General features: G+C 60.0%; 1 protein-coding gene across 5 annotated transcripts in view; it reads left to right on the forward strand.

Annotated features, from left to right (window-relative positions):
* Window positions 1–17237, forward strand: part of KIF1A (kinesin family member 1A) — a 113008-nt gene that overhangs the window by 68806 nt on the left and 26965 nt on the right. For all 5 annotated transcript variants that reach the window (XM_010377021.2, XM_030916630.1, XM_030916627.1 and 2 more), the window contains 10 exons: window positions 5355–5473; window positions 8602–8687; window positions 9753–9891; window positions 10019–10190; window positions 10410–10500; window positions 11871–11989; window positions 12948–13003; window positions 14523–14631; window positions 15550–15616; window positions 15718–15802. In XM_010377021.2, coding sequence (XP_010375323.1) covers window positions 5355–5473; window positions 8602–8687; window positions 9753–9891; window positions 10019–10190; window positions 10410–10500; window positions 11871–11989; window positions 12948–13003; window positions 14523–14631; window positions 15550–15616; window positions 15718–15802 — 1043 coding nt within the window. The remainder of the gene's footprint in view (window positions 1–5354; window positions 5474–8601; window positions 8688–9752; window positions 9892–10018; window positions 10191–10409; window positions 10501–11870; window positions 11990–12947; window positions 13004–14522; window positions 14632–15549; window positions 15617–15717; window positions 15803–17237) is intronic.

Below are 17237 nucleotides of genomic sequence, written 5' to 3' on the forward strand. Positions count from 1 at the left end.
GATGCTCTGGGCCTGTACTTCCCACTCTGCAGGGCCCAAGAGGGAGCAGTGGACCCCAAGACCAGTTCCATGCAGGCCTCTCTCAGAAAGCCCCGGGCTGTAGGGCCAGGCCCCTGTACCTGCTGGGCCCCAGGAGTGGCTCCGGGTGTCAGGTAGGTGAGGGATCAGGACGCACAGGGGGACGAGGACTTCAGGAGAAGTGGGGTGGGGCTCTCGCAGTCTCAGCCAGAAAGAGCTGGGTCCTTCCAACATTTTTTTCCCCTTTTGTGGATTTGAGATTTTATAAAACTACCAAACCAAACAAAAGTCATCAAAGAGAGACCTGGCCCCCATATTGCGGGGTGGTCTGTGAAGGGCTCCATTTGGAATCATCTTGATCTTTTTGGTTTGGCAAGAATTGGCTTCTCCCACGCAGCAGCTGTGCAGGCCCAGCCCTGGGAAGGCCCCTCGTTGATTTTCCTGTAACCTTCTGGTAGCTGCTGGCTCTCTCTCCAAAGCTTCAGCGAAATTGGGGCACCCACTCTTGTCCCCTCTGGAAAGGCTTCCCTGGGTCCCAGCATGCGTCTTTGCACCTCACCAATCTGTGGTTAGCGCCTGCCTCCTCCCTCCCTCCCGCCACACTCAGCCCTCGCTCTGTCTGCCTCTGCTGCCGCCTCTTTCGGGCTGGGTTTCAGTCTGCTTCAAGGTACCCCGGCCTCTGCAGAAGGCCCATCCAGCACTGGCCTCCTGTGTTCCACACTGGGGCTCCTCACTCAAGGCTAGGGTCGGCCCCCAGGGGCCTCTGCCTCTGGCAGTCTGGGGCACCAGGTGACCTGGGGAGGCAGTTGAGTTGGTGACCACTGCCTATATTCCAACAGGAGTGGGCCTGGAGCTCTGATTTCCCCTGGCACAGGAGGGGTAGGAAACACGGGAAGGGTGGGTGGGCACAGGAGCTGCAGAGAGAGCAGGGCGAGAGGCTGACTGCCTGGGATGAGGGTCCTTGGGAGGGGAGCAGGGCTGGGAAGGGAGCACAGGTGTCTAGGGCTGGGTCAATAAATGTTGCTTTGGTTCAAGGGCTTTACTCAGGGTCAGCTCTGTGCCTGCCCCCCGGGCTGGCAAGACCACGCCACTCCCTTGGGTCCCACATGGTGCTCTCGGTGGGCTGGGGCCCCTCTATCTTGGTATTTGCAGCATGGCTGTGGATGGCGTTTCTCGGCCTGAGATCCTGAGAGCCACTCTCTGTGCGTTGGGTGTGTCTGCGCCAGGTAGGGACAGGCCTGGGCTATGTTCTGGCTCCCAACATGTCAGGTTATTTCTGGCATCTGGAGGGCAGGTGGGGGACGTGGCCTGCCCAGGCCTGTCGCCTGGGAGGGTATCTCCACTGGGCAGAGACGCCAGGCTCCAAGATGCCAGGCACCAGCGCTCTGCCCCATTGCCTCACACTTCGGGTGCATTGGTTGGCATGGTCTCTTCACAGAGTGGGGGGCACCTTCCAGGCCCAGCTCACAGCTTTCCTGAGGCTGGTGCTGCCAACTGGGGCAGTGGATTCTGGGCCCCAGAGGTCCCTTCTGGCTGAACAAGTCTATCACCAAGCCAGGCAGACTGGGACGGGCGGTGGGGAGAGGAGAACACCCGACACTAGAGCCACAGCCAGATCCACATGTCTCCCTGGTGGCCTGGGGCCTGGGTCAGTGCCATGAAGATGCTCACAGGATGCAGTAGAGATCGGGGAGCATTTGGACCCCAGGAGCCCTTTTCATTGTGTAACCTCCACCTGGATGTCCCTCGGGGCCCCACCCCCAGCAGTACCCACCTTTGGGGCACAGTCTGGGCTGCATCTTGCCCATCTGTTTGAAAGCAGCAGCAGTCTGTGGTGCTGCAGTGTCTGGGTCCCCCCAGCTCCCAGCATGAGGACAATCTGAAAAAGCATGAAACAATCAATCTGCTGAATTAATCAGCTGTGATAACTAAGCAGGTGCCCAGGTGAATTGCCCACTCAGAGTGGCTGGGGAAGTGCCCATGGAAGCCAGCCCTGGCCCTAGAAGTAGGCGGTGGAGCTTGGTGTTCACACAGTTGAGCTGGAGAGGAGTCCCACGCAGGCCCTCGCTGCTAGGCCCTGGCCACTTCCTTAATCTCTGTGCCTCAGGCTTTTCCTCTGTGCGATGGGGTATAAGTACCATACTTCATCGTTCTAATGTGCTGAGACCCTGGGTGGATTTTGTGCATCTCCAAGAAAGAAGGGTGCAGCTGGTTGAGTTGAGATGGCTGTTTATTAGGACGTGCCCTGGCAAGGAGATGGGGGTGCACTGCCTCCCAGGAGACAGAAGAACAAAAGTCCCTGTGTGCTCACCCGGGTGCTTGGCCCTCGGGTGCCTCTACAGATGCTGGCTGCTGTGATTTCTGCCATGTTGCTTCACAGTGGGATGATCTGAGCCTGGGGCTGTGAGGGACTTGGGCCTCCTTGAGCCCAGCCCCTGTCTGATTTGTGGGGCACTCGCGTCTGTGCTGTGCTGCTGGTGCCTGAGCCCATGGTTGGCAACATGGCAGAAGGCGTCCCCTCAGAGTCAGTTTCACACAGCATTTGTTCAGCAGGGAGGCCCTGTGGAGACAGCCAGGAAGGGGCCTGCCTGCTGCAGTCTCACCATGTGACTTGGGACGGGCCTGGCCCCTGCCTCAGTTTACCTGTCTGTGCACGGCCTCAGACCCCCTTGGACCTGGCCTTTCAGGGCAGTGGGGGAGGGTGAGGAGGGGGTCAGGTGAGATCCTGAGAGCTAAGAGTGGGGAGAGGGTGGCCCCTTCCCTCACTCAGGTGCAGAAGTCTCCTCCCTCTGGGTGTGGTCCTGGGGAGCTCAGGTTTGTGGGTCACCTTTGTGGTGCCATGAGTGGCACATGTGGATGGCCCCAGAGCCCAGGGCTCTGCTCACTGCCAGCAGCCCCTGCGGAATTGCCCTAAGCTTCTGGGAAGGCAGCTCTGGCGAGGGGTCTTTGGGGTACGAGAGGTCGTGTCTGACCCTGTCTGGGTGGCCCTGGAGAGCTATAGCCTCTCATTCCTGTGAGGCTGTGCCAATGGATTCAGGGACCCTGTGCCTGAGTGTCTTCACCTGGCCCGCAGTGGAGTGGTCCCCAGTCCCGCCCCCTCTCTGAGGGCCGCCCTGTGGGCTCCCTGCCGAGTGGGGTGGGGGTGGGGCAGTCTCTTCATCCTCAGTGCCCTTCTGCCCTCCAACCCTGGGATTTTTGCAGTGGGCACTGGCTCTGGGAAAGGGTGGGGTGGGTGGGGGCTGGATAGCAGGCGCTGGCTCAGAGCCTAGCAGCGTAGGCTGTCTCGCCTGGTCTCCTTACGTCTCCCCCAGTGTGATGCGCCAGCCACTGGGAAGAGCCTGTGCTGTCTGGTGGCCCAAGTCCCGGCTCTCCCCACCCCCACTCCTGGACATCTTAGCTTTGCTCAGTTTGTAGTAGCCCCTTTTCCCAACCCCACTGTCAAGCAGAGACCCTCATCCAGGAGCCCGGGGTGCCCTGGGGAGGGAAGGCATTGCCGTCCCCCTCCCAAGGGGATGCTGGTGAGTCCCTGCCTGTAGGACCCCCACCCTGTGGGCCTCAACGTCCTCTCGTGACTAGGGCCAGGGTGAGTTTCCATGGGCGCTTCTGGACATAACCTGGGTGGGTGGCCCAGGGCAGTGGAACCCCAGCCCCAACACTTAGGCAGAGCCACCTGCAGCCCTGTGGGTAACAGGTCCCTCCCTGATGGGCTCCATGGGTGTGGAGCACTCACTTCTTGGGGGGCATCTTCAGAGGGCGTGTTGTGCTGGGGAGAGGGCCCAAGAAACCACCAGGGCCTTCTTTTACCCCAGGAGGGAGGACTGAGGAGACTCTCAGGCCCCTGGAGCTCAGCGAAACCCTTTTCCTACTACAAGCCTTGCCTGGGCCATTTTGCGGCGAGGGCAGTGGTCAGGTCTCAGTTTAGCAGAGCCACTCAGAAAGCAAGGGAGGTTCCATGGGGATGTGTAAAGTCAGAATGAACGAGACGGCCAAGGGGAAAGTCCTGACACTTGCTGGGATGCTGGGGCCTCTGAGGAGGGTTGAGGCAGCCGATGAGATAGAGGGTGGGGCTTCTGCATTGGGAGCAGAAATACCCGGGGCGTCCATGGACCTTGGGCCACAAGGCTGAGCTTGACTGTGATGGGGAGGCAGGGCCTGGACCCCCAGGGCCACATGGGGCATGAACGCCCCTGCAAGGAGCTTGGGTGTCACCAAAGGCATGGGAGGATGTCTGACGGGTGCCTTGAGACCTTTCTGGCTGCTGTGGAGGCCATGGCAGGGTGGCTGGCGGTGATGGGACAGTTGAGGGGGCTTCTTGAAGACTTTTGAGGTGGAACTGATGGATTTGATGAGTAGGAGAGGCCACGGTGCTGCTGGTTTCGACTTGCTGCTGCAGGGAAGTCAGGGAGGTTAGGGGGTGGAGGGAGCAAGGTCAGGAGCCCACCTGAGAGAGGTGTTGGACATTCACAGCCCACTGAGTCTCACTCAACCCCTCATCAGTATCTGCTCTGGAATTGGCCCCAGGCACAGCTCTTTCCCATGCCGGAGGTCACGGTGCTCAGAGCCACACCTGCCTGGAGCAGGAAGCAGGGTATCCTTCCCCCTGGCTGGGTGGCGTGGGGTCTTCCAGGGTCCTCTCCATCTTCCCAGCTGCCCACATATTGGTCAGCACAGGGAACGCAGCAACTATCTGGCGACCGTAGTTGCTCGTGGTCTCTGCCTAGGCTGGTCCTGGGAAAGGAGGGTTCTTGGTGCTCTGGGTTGCCCCATGGCCCTGGGGGTGTCCTCAGGGCTCCATTCAGCACTTCCCTGGGCCCTGGACTAGGGGTGCCTCATCTTGGCCAACTCATCTTGGAGCTCCCACCTGCTGAGTTTCTGTTCAGGGAAGGGGTTCTGTGGGGTCTGTGAGCACCAGGGACCCCTGGGAAGTGGGCAGGAGGCAGAGCAATGCTGGCCATCAGTGCCAGTGTGAAAGGGTGGGCAGCACAGTGTGGTCTGGGTCCTGGTCTGGCTCCCGTCCTCCTTGAAGCAGGCTGAAACCTCCCTCCTCGGGTGCTCCCTTCTCAGGCAGCCAGGTCCGGGCCCAACTGGGCTGTGCCTCTGCTCGCCGCGACTCATTCCTCGTCCTCCTCTCTGTCGCTCCACCTCCTGTCTCCTCCGAGTGCCCACCCTGCCTGTCCCCGCCCGCTCTTGCTGTCCTGGCCCTGGCTGTCCTGTCCGGCGGCTTCCCTCTGCTTTGCAGCTCCGTGTTGTGTCGTGAGCCAGGCCATGCTGCCACCGCTGCCATCAGAACACATGTGGAGGGGTGGCCCATGACCACAGCCTCTACTTCCCCCCAGGGCCTTTGTGTACCTGAGCAACCTGCTGTACCCCGTTCCCCTGGTGCACCGTGTGGCCATCGTCAGCGAGAAGGGCGAGGTGAAGGGCTTCCTCCGCGTGGCCGTCCAGGCCATCTCAGGTACGTGTGGGCCAAAGGCCGTGTGTGGCGTTGGAGCCCCTGGGGCTGGCTCTCACCTTTGCAGGCAGAGGCAGGGACCTGAGAAGGGCCTTCTGGCATCATGTAGTGGTCAGTGGGAAGCTGGCCTCAGCTGGCCCTCCACTCTCCCTGGGGTCAACCTGAAGCTGTTTTTCCACCCTGTCCTGGGCTGGCACCTGGGGCTGCTGCCCCCCAATGGTCCCTGGAGGGGAAACCCCTGCTGCCCAGCTCTTGGCTCTGGCCTCCTGGACTCCCTGGGGTCAGCTGGGGGTGCCTTGGGGGCCGTGCAGGCTGAGCCCAGTGCCATCTGAGCCTGCTCTGGTTGGGGATCTCTACCTTCCCATCAGGCAGCCCCAGATGGACCCAAGACCACCTGGATCCCTCACCCAGCCTTCTGCAGAGCAGGTGCTCTCTGTCAACACATCCCACCCACCCGGCTGTCTCTGCAGCCCCAGGAAAGGCTTGCGAGGCGCAGTCCCTGGCCCCTGGGCCCTGCTCAGGGCAGCCCTCCCTGGGGTGCTTCTGGGTCCCTGATGCACTCCCTGGTCTCTCAGGCACAGGCCTGTCCGCCTCCACACTGGGCCTGAAGATGCAAGCCCCTCCCTTGTGGGAGGTGGAGACTGGCACTGCTCGGCCCAGGCCTGGCCGGCTCCTGATGGCGGGAGGCACCAGGGCAGCCCCAGAGTGCCTGTGAGCCTTGGTTTGCTCACATGTAAACGGGATCCGTTGTAATGCTCCACACCTGATAGGAATGTTGAAGGGTACTCGAGAACACAGATGTGAAAGAGCTTGGCTGCCTGGGAAGCTGAAGGGCAACAGGCGGCTTGTGCCATGAGGGAAGGTCCCACTCCCTTCCCAGCCCACCCCGGGCTCCCCCACCAAGGTCTCCCCTCACCAGGGACCACTCTTTTTCCTCTCGAAGGCCTTGGCTGCCTGGGCACCCTGGGGAGGGAGTAGTACAGACTGACAGGCAGGCAGATGGATGCAGAGAGGATGTGCATCCGTGGTTGCAGGGGGGCTCCTGGCTACCTAGTTGAGGCTGCTCAGAGGAGTGACTTGGAGCAGGCTGAGGTGGCCATACCCCTCCCCAGATGGCAAGTCCCCCAACTCTGAGATGGCTCATATTCTCCACCCTGAGATACCTCATATTCCCCGCAACATGCAAGATGTCTGGTCCTCCCAGCCCTGCTATCCTGGCTGCCTTCGGAGATTGTAATCCCACCTAATTAATGAAGTTAGTTTGACTCTGATGTCAAATTCTCCTTATCCCATAATTTCTTTCTTTTCTTTTTTTTTTTTTTTTTTTTTTTGACGAAGTCTTGCTCTGTCGCCAGGCTGGAGTGCAGTGGCTCGATCTCGGCTCACTGTGCAACCTCTGCCTCCCAGTTCAAGAGATTCTCCTGCCTCAGCCTGTTGAGTAGAGTAGCTAGGACTACAGGCGCATACCACCACGCCCAGCTAATTTTTGTATTTTTAGTAGAGACGGAATTTCACCATGTTGGCCAGGCTGCTCTCGAACTCCTGACCTCAAGTGATCTGCCCATCTTGGCCTCCCAAAGGGCTGGAATTTCAGGCATGAGCCACCACGCCCGGCCAGCCACCATGTCCAGCCTAGCCCATGATTTTTAAATGTTGTTTACAGCACCTCCCACTGGCCATGTCTTTGTTTGTCATCCAGTCACTGTGATACCACCGTGCTGAGAAGCTGGGGGCCCAGCTGGGGAGTGAGGGTGAGCACCAGGGAAGGGCCCCAGCCCTGCTGCAAGGTGGGGTGTTTACTGGAGCTGCAATGCTCAGGAAAGCTGGGAACACCTATTACCTCCCTCTCCCTTCCAGGAGGGGCCACCCCCACCTCACCAGGTCCTCCCGATCCTGCCTTGTGCCAGCAGCTCCCACCAAGTGGTCAGGATGGCTGAGCAGAGCCATGCTGATCACTTCCTCCCACTGGCCCCCATCCTGACAGCCACCCCCTGAGAGTGGGGCTGCACCAGAGGCTGTGGGGCCGGCCCGTGTCCTTGTGAGGGCAACTGCCGTCCTGGTCTGCCCTGGTCAGAGGGGGCCTCTGGGGTCCACGTGGAGGTTGCCCATTTCCCAGGCCCCGAGTTCAATCTCAGTGCAAAGCTCTACCTCTGTCCTGTACCCTGTGGGATTGAGAGGTACCCCCACCTCTCAGATGAGGGTCGCCAGTTAGGAAGGTGTACGGCAGCTCTGAGCCCAGGTCTGTGTGCCCAGGTCCACAGCCCCTGCTCTCCCAGGTCATATACTGGGAAACCAGGCTGGGACAGTGCCTGGGAAGTGCTCCTATCCTGGGCTGGGTCACCAGGCCTCCTGCCGGCCGTCCTACAACTGGATCATTTTATGTTGGGGGACGCCTAATTGTTTCCCTGTCTGATGGCTGTGGTGGTGGAGAAGGGACTTAGAAAAGGCCGCGGCCCTTGCGTTGGTGGCCTCAGAAGTCTCACCAGCCCTGCCTGTGACCTGGGCGAGGTCGTTTGCTGTTCCCTCAGCACTGACTCCTCCATGAGCAGGCGCTGGCTGTCACAGACCATGGCAGGACAGAGCCCAGGGCTTCAGGCAGAGGGTCCACTGAGAGCTTTGAAGGCTGGGGAGTGTGGGCGCATACACTGGCAGGCCTGGGGGGTTGCGTGGAGGGGCGGTTGGTGGCCCTGAAATGTCTAGACAGGTGTTAGGTGGTAGCTTCACCCAGATGGTGGCAAAGGCACGTCGTGATTCTGGAGGTGGAACCAGCAGGGCCGGCAGGGTGGTCTCTGCACATGGGGATGGGGAGGGGCTATCGGGTTCTGCTTGAGCAGCTGGGAATGAGGGCAAGATTTGGTTTTGAAAATAGAGACTTTGTGACCCCTATCAAAGTGGGCTGTGATGAGGCCATGGCTGCTTTGGGACCCCTGGGCAGTACAGGCGGGTGGTCGGTGTGCCAGGACGTGCCCTGGTTGTCACTGAGCCACAGGTGGCAGCTTCGGTCAGGGGCCTGCTGCCCACTCTTGTTCCTGTGCCCTCACTTTGACTGCGGGGTGGCCCAGCCTTGCTCTGCCCACAGCCACCTCAGGGGACAAGCTGGGCTCCAACCATTTGCTCCCTTTCTCCTGCAGCTGATGAAGAGGCCCCCGATTACGGCTCTGGCGTCCGCCAGTCGGGAACTGCTAAAATCTCCTTTGACGACCAGCATTTTGAAAAGGTACCAAGCTCCCTCCCAAGTCTCAGACCTGGAGGTGCCTGGCGCTCACTGGAGTCCTGTGCACTTCGCTCCTCTAGCGCCCCTGTCTCATCCCACGGGCCTTAAGTCTCTTGGGGTTCTTCCGTCTGGTCCAGAGCACTGAGCCTGCCCTGTCTCTAAGCACGCCATGCCCCCTTTCCCGGGTTGGCCCTGACCCCTGGATCCGCCCATCTCCTACCAAGACCGCTCCAGGGTCCAAGCCGGGGCGCAGAGCAGGTGGACAACACTAGCCTCCAGAACAGACACTGAGGTGCAGCCATCCCTACCCTGTCTCCCTTCTCTGGGGCGGCTCTCCTCTGGGTCCCCACAGGACAGCACGTTCCCACTGCCCCCTTCGCCTGCTCCCTGCCTGCCACCCAGTGAGAATGAGGGGCCCCCTGAGGCTGCCTACCTGCGGTCCTCATGTGAAGGGCTGGCGCTGTGTCCAGTGGCACCTGGACCACTCAGTCTCCTCTTCCGCTCTTGAGAGAGAGAGTGGTGGAGGAAGTCCCCAGAGTGCACCCCAGGCCATGCTCAGGTGGCTCCTGCCCCCAGCTTCTTAGACTCGCTTCTCACCTGTGCCCACCTGGCCATGCCGTCACCCGGAACCTGGGTGACCTACTCCGTGAGCGAGGTGGTCTGTCTGCCCAACACCTTTTCTCTTAGAGGGGCTGTCGGTGTTGGGGATGCCCAGGAAGGGGAGGGGAGAGAGCTAACCTGCTGGGCGAGGGACCCTGGCAGGCGGGGGTCTGGCTGAACTGAAGACCAGAGTAGAGAGGCGGGTGGTGAGTTGTTTCCAGGACAGCTCAGACCTCACATAGCCATAGGCTATAGAATCCAAAAACACACGTCCACAGCAGGGGAAACTGAAGCCTGGGGAGGTGGGTGCCCCCCCACAAGGCAGGGGCAGGTCTAGTGTGTGGGTTCATGGAGGCCCCAGCCCAGGCTCTGGGTGGCACAGCCCTCCGGTGAGCCTGTGACAGGGTCTGCGGTGCCCCTCCCCAGCCGGCTCCTGGTTCTCTCTGACTCTGGTCCCCCTCTGATCAGTTCCAGTCCGAGTCTTGCCCCGTGGTGGGGATGTCCCGCTCGGGAACCTCCCAGGAAGAGCTTCGCATCGTGGAGGGCCAGGGCCAGGGCGCAGATGTGGGGCCCTCAGCCGACGAAGTCAACAACAACACCTGTTCAGGTGGGTTCCCCAACCCAGCTTCCCAGGGTGTGGGGCACGCTGAGACCTGGTTCCTGAGCCCGGCCCGGGGCTGTGGCTGGAAGACGATATGGTCTGGAGGTCCATGACTCTCCTTGACTCCCAGCAGCGGTGCCCCCAGAAGGCCTCCACCTAGACAGCTCCGAGAAAGCCGCCCTGGACGGGCCCCTGGACACTGCCCTGGACCACCTCCGCCTGGGCAGTACCTTCACCTTCCGTGTGACAGTCCTGCAGGCGTCCAGCATCTCTGCCGAATATGCTGACATCTTCTGCCAGTTCAAGTGAGCCCCTGCTGCCTTGGTGTCCCCATGCCGCACAGGGACTCTGTGTCCAAGGCTCCCCTGCCTGGGCGCTGAGCAGGGTGCAGGCCATGTTGGTGCCGTGTCAGCCCAGCCCCAGCACCCTGAATGCCCCAGCGCCCTCATGGGAGGCGATTCCACCTGGGAAGGTCTCGTCCCAAGTCCCCCACCCCATACCAAAGCACTTCTTCTGCTTTGCAGCTTCATCCACCGCCACGATGAGGCCTTCTCCACGGAGCCCCTGAAGAACACAGGCAGAGGCCCCCCACTCGGCTTCTACCATGTCCAGAACGTACGTCCCTGGGGGCTTCTCCCCATCCCTGCCACTGACCAGCCCTCCCAGGGCCTCTCTGAGCATGGCTCATTCTCCCTCTTCTGAACACCAGTTGTGGGCCAGGGCTGCCCTGAGCACCAGGAACTCCAGTGCCAGGCAGGGTGTAGGAGTGATTTCTGGGCAGTGGGAGACCCTTGATGGGTTTACAACTGGGGGATGGGGGCTGCTCAGAGCCCCTGAGAGCTGCCCATGGTGAGCGTAGAGCCGACGGGGAGCCGGATGCAGGTGCAGTGCAGTGGGGCCTGGGGTTTGTACTGAGGGCTGCGGGTGCTCAGCGAGGGCAGCCCTGGCTTGAGTATTGGGAATGGGAAGGAGGCAGGGTCACAGGGGCTGCAGGGTGCCGGCAATGTCCTGAGAGGTCTGGAAAACTCCAGGCAGGAGAGTGATGGCAGCTGGGCTGCTAGGTTAATGGAGAGGAAGGGCCTTTAGGGTAGAGCAGCTCCTCCTGGAGGCAGGAGAACTGGTCTCCTGGGGCAGCAGGGGAAAGAGGTGCCTAACGGTGATAAGGAAAGCTACCAGGGAGCCAGGCTTTCAGTGCCAGGCCACGGGTATAGATTTGGCAGGGCTGATAACCTGGAGACTCAGTGGGTTAGTTGGCTGGGACTTCTGTCACAAAGCACCATAGATGGGGGCATCTAAAACAACAGAAATGTGGCCTCCCACGGCTCTGGAGGCTGGAAGCTCAGGATGAGGGTGTGGGCAGAGTCGCCTCCTTCTTAGGCCTCTATCCTTGGCTTATGGAACAGCTACCTCTTCCTTGTGTCTGTCTGCGTGGCCCTCGCCCTCTGCGTGTGTCTAGGCCCAAACTTTCCCTTTTCATAGGGACAGCAGCCATGCTGGATTGGGAACTACTCTGATGACCTCTCTTTAACTCCGTTATCTCTGTAAAGGCCCTATCTCAGGATACACTCTCATTCTGAAGTCCTGGGGTTAGGACTTCAACATATGAATTTGGTGAGGGGGACACAGTCCAACCCGTAACTCTTGCTGAGTGGGGCAGGGCCCAAGAAGGGGCGCCCTGCAGAGACCAGCACTGCCCTCTGTCAAATTTCCCAGCTCTGTGTTCTGAAAGGGCAGCTGACCACCCGGCCCCCATTCATCCTGGGGAGAGAGGCCGAGGGACACACTCCGGGTCCGTCTGGGGCATGTGGTGGGAGGAGGGGCTGGGCTGAAGGGCCTAGAGGAGGCTGCTGCCCCTGGGCAGAGGTGGGCCCAGCTGGGGGTCCCAGGTCTGGGCCTGATGCACTTAGCTCACTGATGTGACTCTCCTTCCCTCTTGAATGTGGCCTGGCCGTGCCCTCCTGTCCTCCCACCTGCCTGCCCACCAGATCGCAGTGGAGGTGACCAAGTCCTTCATTGAGTACATCAAGAGCCAGCCCATTGTGTTCGAGGTTTTCGGCCACTACCAGCAGCACCCGTTCCCGCCCCTCTGCAAGGACGTGCTGAGGTCAGCGCCCTGGGTCGGGGATTCGGGGTTGCTGTCCTCAAAGCCTCTGCCCGGATCTTTTCATCCAGCTGTCTTGAAGCTGCAGAGCCTATGCACCCCCTGAAACCCACCTCCCCTGCCAATCCAGGAGGCCTTTTGCCCAGGGCTGGCAGGACTCAGAGAGCGATTAAGAGCTCTGGGCCTGCTCGCAGCTTCTCTCCTTCAGGACTGCAGAGGGTTCCTTGTGAGCATTGCTTGACCTCCTGCTGGCCTGGGCAGTGTGCAGGGGCTGGCAGCTGTAGGATGCTGGGGTGGCCCCGGGGAGACGACTTCTGCTGCTGACCAAGGACCCCAGGAAAGGGGCCCAGCTGTGCCACACCCTGAGGAAGCCCGGTCTAGCTCCCTGAGTCCATGCAGCCTCCTGAGGCCTGGAAAATGGGGGCTCAGAGAGACTTGTGGGGCTGGGACGCGAAGTCAGGACTTCCACTCAGGCCATCTCACCCAGACCTTTGAAGGTGGATGGGAGTGTCTACTCTGGGCCAAGCCGGCCCCTCCTGGGCACCTCGAGTGCAGAGAGAACAGCAGAGAGGCCTCGGGTGGGCGCTTGTCTTCCCACCTCCAACTCCCCTCAGCTGTCAGGCAGGACTGGGAGTTCAGGGGCCCTCCAGGGTGTCAGGGAAAGAGAAGGACAATGAAGGCTTTATTTTGGGGCTGCTTCTCTGTCCTTGGGAGTGCCTGAGGGACTCTGGACTGGAAGCCAGAGCTTGAACCTTGCCCTGGTTTCCTGTGGCCTCTGGGGTGGAATCTGGGGTCCCAAGGGTCTCTCCTCTTCCTCCCACCCAAGCTGGTGAATGGTCTTGGAGAAGAGGGCGGGAGGGGGCAGGGATGGGCACCTGGGGCCAGTAGCCCTCTGTCTCCTTCTGACCCCTCCCACCCAGGGTCCCACAAAAACCTCACACTGGTGTTTCTTTCTCCACAGCCCCCTGAGGCCCTCGCGCCGCCACTTCCCTCGGGTCATGCCACTGTCCAAACCAGGTAGGAAGGGTCTCCGGAGCCATCTCAGGGCAATGGGCTCCCCACACTGTGGGTGCTGTAGTGGGCTGGGCCCCCGCAGTGGATGCTGTCCTCTGTGACGGGGCTGTGCCCTCCCAGGCACTCTGGGGCCACCCTGAGCCTGTCAGGCCTCATGGGGTCCCCATGGAGCAAGGGTCTGCCCTGTGCCCAGAAAGTAACCTGGAGCTGGTGGCAGAGGTGTGGGGAGCCGAGGAAGGAAGACAGCAAGGGGTTGGGGACTTTGACGGGACTTCAGGCATCTCAGCTGAACACAGAGAGGTAGAGATTTGGGGGTGAAGGGCAATCTAGAAAGCTCCTTCATGGGGGTCCAAGGCTGGAGGTGGGAGTGAGAGTGTGGGGTCAGTCAGGGAGGAGTATTTGTCAGAGCTTTTGCCCAGAGCCTGGAGCCTGTGAGAACAGGTGGGTCGTGGAATAGCACTTGAGATTCACTGGCTTTTAGTTAAAAGAGTGGAGTTTATTCCCTGCAAGACCAAAACCCGAGGACATGGTTGGGGGAGAGCTAAAGGCAGCCAGACTGAGGCCCTCACAGCCCAGAAGCCCTCCTGAAGGAGGGAGTGTGGCCCCAGAGGGTAGGGGCCTGTGTGAGAAGCTGCCTCTGCAGCTGGTGGGTGGAGGCACGGGGTCTGTGCACATGGTGACCAGGTGTCAGCCTCTTGTGCCTGTCTTGCAAGGACCCTGTCCTTTGAACCCCTGTAAGATGAAGGTTTGCAGGCTGAGGACACTGTGGGAGGACACCCTCCAGCTGCTGCGGAGCCAGTCCCTGGTCTGTACAGGTTTTATGGCCCACGGTATGGGTTCCCTGAGACTCAGTCTTCCCCACAGCCTGCAAGAAAGACCTGTAGATCCATATTTGTAGGGGAGGCGGAGGAGGCTCAGCAGGGACTTGCTAGAGGAGGACCTGTGTGATGGGTCTCAGAGAAGGGAGTGGTGGACAGAGGTGGGTGAAGGATGTGAGGACAGAGGCTGTTTGTCAGGAGCTGGACACAAGTGGAGGGCCAGTGGGAGCTGAGGGACAGGGCCTCTTGGGCCAGGCCTGGGTGCTGGTGAGATGTGCTTGGACTGGTACAGTAGGCTGTAGCCAAGCTGTGGTGTAGGCGATGGGCCTGGCAGCATGGCAGAGGGGCCCCGTGAGGGTTGTGGGGCTTTTGAACAAGTGTATCTGCGGCTGCACTGTTGGTTCTTGGGGTATTGACCACTGTCCTCCTCATGAGCTGTGCCCAGTGTGCATGGCCATGTGCCTTTCCTAGCTGTGGGGCACAGGGAACATGAGCATCTGTGTGATGTGCTGAGGTCACAGAGTGCCCAGGACCCCGTGTATCTTGGGAATGGCTGGGGTTGGCTGGTTGTTTCCCTTGAGGAGGGGGAGGTGCCCTCACTGCCTCTGAGCCCCCTTGGCCCTGGCATCTCCTCCTTGAGTGTGCCCTTGGCACATGATGGGTCAGGTCTCCCATCCACGCATGCTGCCTTCCTGTCCCTACAGTACCCGCCACCAAGCTCAGCACGCTGACGCGGCCCTGTCCGGGGCCCTGCCACTGCAAGTACGACCTGCTGGTCTACTTCGAGATCTGTGAGCTGGAGGCCAATGGCGAGTGAGTGCCGGTGCTGGGACCCCCAGGGTGTGAGTGGGGGGGGATGGGGCAGAGAGGGACGAGGACCTGAGCTGCCTGAGGGTTGCCAGCATCCAGAGTCGTCCTTCCAGCAGGTGTTCACTGCAGACCTCTTGTGGGCCCAGCCTCATCTTGGTCCTGGGGAGTAAAAGCAGACAAAGCTCCCCACTGTCCTGGAGGAACTGGCATGGGGGGCAGGGAGGTACTGGACAGATAAGCACCTGAATTGGTGGCCCCGTGGTCCTGAGCACTAGGACAGCACACCAGGGTATGGGTCAGGGACGGGGCGGCAGAAGACACTCACAAAGTGATCAAGGGACTTTTGAGCAAAGACCTGAAGGAGGTGGGAGGGGAGCCTTGAGGCCCTGGGTAGGCAGGTTCCTGGGCCCCAGTGTTGAGGCCAATGGGGATCTGCCTAGTGCCCTGGGGGCAGCTGGGAGCTGGGCTGTGGCTGGCAGCTCAGGGTGGGGCCTGGTGGAGACTCAGGTCCTTGCCCAGAGTGGGACAGGAGCCTTAGAGGTTGGAGCAGATGAGCCCATCTGCTAGGATTTCCTCTGGATCCTCTGGTCTTGGGTTGCGGATCTGCAGGGCACCAGGGGAAGCAGAGGACCCTTGGGAACTTACAAAGATCCAGCCCAGAGGGATCAGGCCGTGCCATACTGTGTCTCCCTGTTGGACACCCTGACAGTCCAGTGGGCAGGGCTGGGAGGCAATAGCCGAGGAGGCCTGGTGGGTTTCTGTGCTCAGCTGACCCTGGTCTCCATGGATCAGGCCGCCTGATCTTCACCAGAGGGAGCTGCTGATTTTTCCCTGTTTCTGCTCCCGTCCACTGTGTCCTGTGCTGCAGGGAGGGCAGGGAGGAGGGGCTGGCCGCTCCTCACCTGTGTCTCTCTCTTCCAGTTACATCCCAGCCGTGGTGGACCACCGTGGGGGCATGCCATGCATGGGGACCTTCCTCCTCCACCAGGTGTGAGCCCCTCCCTGCCCCTACCCTGCCTGTGTCCCCCTCCCCGACCCCCAGTGGCCCCCTGAGCTGTCTGACCATATCCTCTCACCTGGCACCGGCAGGGCATCCAGCGACGGATAACAGTGACACTGCTGCACGAGACAGGCAGCCATATCCGCTGGAAGGAAGTGCGCGAGCTGGTCGTGGGTGAGCACAGTGTGGGGGCTGCCTTGGGGGGTGGGGCCAAGCTGGTGGGAAGAGTACAGACCCTGAGCTGGATGCCTGGGTTCTAATCACACCTCTGCGTTTGTTGCTGTGTGACCCTGGCCAAGTCACATAACCTCTCTGTGGGTCACTTCCTCGCCTGAAAAGGAGAGCCTTGGACCTGGGTGGTGATCTGTAAATTTCTGTTTAATCAGTGTATTGGACTTCTGGGGCTGCCATGACAAAATGCCACAAACCAGGTAGCTTCAAACAGCAGACATGTATCATCTCACACTTCTGGAGGCCCGAAGTCCAAAATCAAGGTTCCGGCAAGAGACTCTCTCTCTGAAACCTGTTGGGGAAAATCCTTCCCTGCCTCTTCCAGCTCCTGGTGGTGGCCAGAATCTTGGGCGACCCTGGCCTGCAGATGCATCACTGCATTTTCACAGGCTTCTCCTGTCCTGTGTCTTGCTGTAGCCCTTTCTCCTAAGGACATCTGGCAGGTTGGATTAGAGGCTCATCCTGCTCCAGGGTTGACTGCATCTTTACTCAGCTTGATCACCTCTGCAAAGCCCTACTTCCAAATCAGGTCCCATTTGGAGGTCCTGGAGGGTAGGACTTCCACGTATATTTTTCGGGGTCACAATTCTGCCCATAACCATCACCAAGGATCTTATACTCTTTTCTTCCATGACCTCATGTTTTGAACTCGGGTCCACCAAATGTTTCCTTTGCTAAGGTGGAAAGAATTTGTCTTCTCAATTTTCATTCAAGGAGGCAGACAGTCATCCACTCAGTATGTCACTAGCGTGAGGCCAGCCCAGCCCTGCCTTGCCCCAGGCATTGCCATGGCTGGGCTGGGTGACCGCTCAAGGTGACTTCCCTGGGGCTGGACCCGTCACCCTGTGTCCCAATGCAGGACTGTAGACAGGAGGTTCCAGGCACACCAGGATACATGCTTATGTTTTACAAGTTTTGTGTCTAATTTCACATGAATGAGAAAGTCATGGAACAAGCACCCAAACCCTCCTTTCAGAGGTTGTTTAGGGCAAGCCTAAAAAGAGTGAATTGATTTACAGGCAGAATGTTAGCAAATACACAGCCTATGGACCTGGCCCCATGGTAGTTGAGGAACGATCCCTGGGGTACCACTCCGCCATATTCTGAGTCCTGGTCTCACTTCCCTCACGGCAGACAGGAGAGCAGGAAGTGGGGAAGCTGGATCTGCATGGTTGAAAGGACGCATCCTCTGGGCCTCGGTCTGTCACCCCTCAGACCCTGCCTGCTCAGATCCCACATACTTCTCCCCACCTCCTTTCTAAAAAGGCCAACAGGAGTGTCTGTTTATGTGGGGTGGGAGGATCAGGGATGCTATTTAAGGGGATTTGGGGAGACATGGTATGAACCCCAGTGCCCCCCTTCAGGCTAAGGGGTTTGG

The sequence above is a fragment of the Rhinopithecus roxellana genome, chromosome 14 (assembly GCF_007565055.1).
Source record: "Rhinopithecus roxellana isolate Shanxi Qingling chromosome 14, ASM756505v1, whole genome shotgun sequence".
Classification (NCBI taxonomy): domain Eukaryota; kingdom Metazoa; phylum Chordata; class Mammalia; order Primates; family Cercopithecidae; genus Rhinopithecus; species Rhinopithecus roxellana.